A 3,410-nucleotide genomic window follows, 5' to 3' on the forward strand; every position below is an offset into this window, starting at 1 on the left:
GGGAATGGGGACGGGATGGTAAAAGGGACGGCGAGGATGGGGATGAGGCGGTGAAGGGGATGGTTGTCCGGGGATAGGGTGGTGAAGGGGACTGCGGGGACAGGCCGGTGAAGGGGATGGTGTTCCGGGGACGGGGCAGTGACGGGGAGAGAATTTTTCCCCATGTCATTCTCTACCTGCTACTCCCAGTCTGCCTAAACCCCAAACTGCCCCTTGGCTATGTTAAAGCCTAGGGGGATTTGGAAAATTTCAGCCACTCCCATACTGTGGTTAAAAACTGCCTGCTCTGATCCCCCTCTCATGCCACAGAGCAGGAGAAAAGCCAGACCATGTTAATGGGCTGCCCTTCCCCCACAAGGTCAAACCTTCTCCTTTCCTTTAAAAAAACCCTCCTAATTTTCTTATTCAGGTTACACAATCAAGGCCAGGTCTTTAGAGGATCTTCGTGATGGTTTTTTTTAAAGCCACTTTTAACTCTCTGCTTCTCAAGCTATAAATGACAGGATTTAGGAGTGGGAGAATGACTAAATACATTGCAATAGGCAACTTGTTTTGATCTGCAGAATCCACTGACCCAGGGCGTATATAAACTCCTATCATAGTCCCGTATGCCAGAAGGATGACTGTAAGGTGGGAGGAGCAGGTGGAGAAGGCCTTGCTTTTGCCCTTTGAAGAGCGGATTTTCAGGATGGTAGAAATGATAAACACGTAGGATGTCAGGGTTAGGAGAAATGGAAGGAAGAGTAAAAATATCCCTAATATATAATTCATAGTTTGAAATATTGAGGTATCTGAGCAAGAAAGTTTCACCACTGCTGCAACTTCACAGAAGAAGTGATTTAGTACATTGGAGTTACAGAACGAAAACTGGGATATCGCAATATAATATGGCAATGTTTCTACTAAACCTGCTGACCATGAGGCAGCTGCCAGAACAGCACACACCCTCTTATTAATGATGTTAAGGTAATGCAAGGGGTTGCATATTGCAATATAACGGTCATATGACATCGCAGTGAGAAGAGAAAATTCTGTAGTTGCACAAACTGAATAGCAGTACATTTGTATAATGCATCCCACAAAAGATATATTATGTTTTTTTGTCAGTAGGATTGCCAACAGTTTTGGCACAATGGAAGTCAAAGAGAAGACATCTAAGGCAGACAGGTTGGCCAGGAAGAAATACATAGGGGTGTGCAGGTGTTGATCGGCACAAATTATGCAGATAACGAGAAGGTTCGCCAACACAGCCATCAGATAGAGGAGTAAGAAGAGAACGAAGAGAGGGAGTTGCAGTTCTGGAAACTCTGGGAATCCAAGAATAAGGAATTCTGTCACACTGGTATGATTGACCATTTCATTCTTTACAGCTTTAAGGAAGAGACACAATGAAGGAAAATGGGAAATTAGGAAACAATGCAACCAAAAATATCACAAAATGCTCCAAAAGCACAGATGCAGATCAGCTAAGAACAAATGCAAATAAAACATCTCTTTTATTATTAATAGGATCAGCTTTGATATTGTCACTGAGCTGCCTGGATTGTGATTGAATTCAATCTTGTTATTCATGCCATGTCATCAAGGTTTAAACCACCTATTATCTCTTCAGACTCTATAACATCTAGTTACTGAATGGACAAACGGACAGTTATGTAAGTGCCTCAGTGCCATTCAATGAATACCTTTTGTACAATATCATCAGTGCCTCCAGATTCCATTGAAAAATACTAGGTAAAATCAGTATTGGTGTGCCTTAAATGTATTTACCCACAGTTACATCCTCAATGCCCTTCAAAACTGCAATGGTATGAAAATGGTAGGGATGTGTGTAACTGATGGTTATGGGGTAATTATATAACTGGATGCCCTGTGGCAGACAGTGAGCCCCAATTTTATAAAGAGATCTGGATGCCAACCCCCCCTTATAGAATGCTTGCCTAATACACAATCGTTATGTAAAACATTTATACATTGTGGCCCAGATTCTAAAAATAGCACCAGTAGAAAGGCACCAGTAGGCATCCTAATGTCGCCTAAGTTAATTGTTTTAATTGGCTATTAATGGTGTGTTAATGGACTGCATTATTAAAAACAATTAAAAGAAAAAAGTAGGTGCCTACATAATACAGCATCAGAATCGCATCTATGAAGAGGCCTAGCAAATTTGAATGTTAACATAGGCATTGTTAAGGGGTGAAGTTGACAGGGCCGCCATCAGAAATTTCTGGGCCCCTTACTGAGCAATCCTATTGGGCCCCCCACGCACCCCTTCCCCCCCGCCCCTCCCCCCCTTCTTCCATGGGCCGAATACACACATACTTTTCTCTGTCGCCGCACTCTTTGACCAAAATATTTGTAAGCCTGCAACCACGTCAAGGTAGACTCTTTTAGCAGGACCCTAACCTAAACTAAACTAATCTATACCTATCTATTCTAAACTAACATATGTCTAATACTGAACTAATAACAAACTAAAAACATCTGCATAATAAATAACTAATAAATAATAGTGCTAGTAGCTATAATTCACTTTTGAATGTAAAATCTCAGTTAAGGATTTCTTTTGAACTTTGTAGGCCAGAAGTAGATCACAATTGCACAATATTTTTTGTAACAAGTATTAAATGTGTTTTTATAAATACTGTAAGCTTAATAAATATATCAGAAAAAACTATACATCTGAGCGCATATCTGAACATACACATCTGTATGATCCCATCCTCCTCAGCTTGCCTATAGCATCATGCATGTTAAAAATGTATATGTTGATATGTGCACCTTCCTTCCTTCCCATCCATCCTCCTCAGCCTGTCCTTACATATCCACAGCTGCATGTTAATGATGATGTATATGTTATGATGATAAATAAATGCATATGAGCACATCATTAACATGCAGCTATGGATGAATATAAAAAAGAAACAATATTCTGTACAATTGTCAATTTATAAATCAGCGTCTTCTCCCCACTCTCTTCCCCATTTCCCTTCAGCGTCCTCAGCCCACTCTCTCTCCACTTTCCTTCAGCTCACGCACATAAAAACAAGCAAGTAATTTATATCATTTTCATTCTATTCATTCATAGAAATTAAAGTCTAAATAATGCCAGTCACATAACAAAACATGATTTTACAAAAATAATTCCCTGCACAGTCAAGCCTGCAAGGATTACTAAATGTCTTTCAGCAGCTCCCCTCCCTCCCCCTTACCTTTGTGGCCAAGTCAAAATGATCTACCAACAATAAAATTTTAAAAACACAAAGCACGCTGTACGCAGAGAAAATGTTAATTATCATTTATATTCCGCGGGTTTTCAAAGAGGTCAAGGCAGATGACTTTATGCAATGTCACCTCAGTAACAACTATACAAAAATAGACAAATTTTCCCCTTCCCTTTTTACTAAAAT

General features: G+C 40.1%; 1 protein-coding gene across 1 annotated transcript; it reads right to left on the bottom strand.

Moving 5' to 3' along the window:
- Nucleotides 1–432: 432 nt before the first annotated feature.
- On the bottom strand, nucleotides 433–1,356 carry LOC117349739 (olfactory receptor 13F1-like). Its single transcript, XM_033923331.1, has one exon. It carries the CDS (start codon nucleotides 1,354–1,356, stop codon nucleotides 433–435), a length of 924 nt encoding a protein of 307 aa, XP_033779222.1.
- Between the last annotated feature and the right edge of the window lie 2,054 nt (nucleotides 1,357–3,410).

Source organism: Geotrypetes seraphini, chromosome 16, assembly GCF_902459505.1.
Source record: "Geotrypetes seraphini chromosome 16, aGeoSer1.1, whole genome shotgun sequence".
Classification (NCBI taxonomy): Eukaryota; Metazoa; Chordata; class Amphibia; order Gymnophiona; family Dermophiidae; genus Geotrypetes; species Geotrypetes seraphini.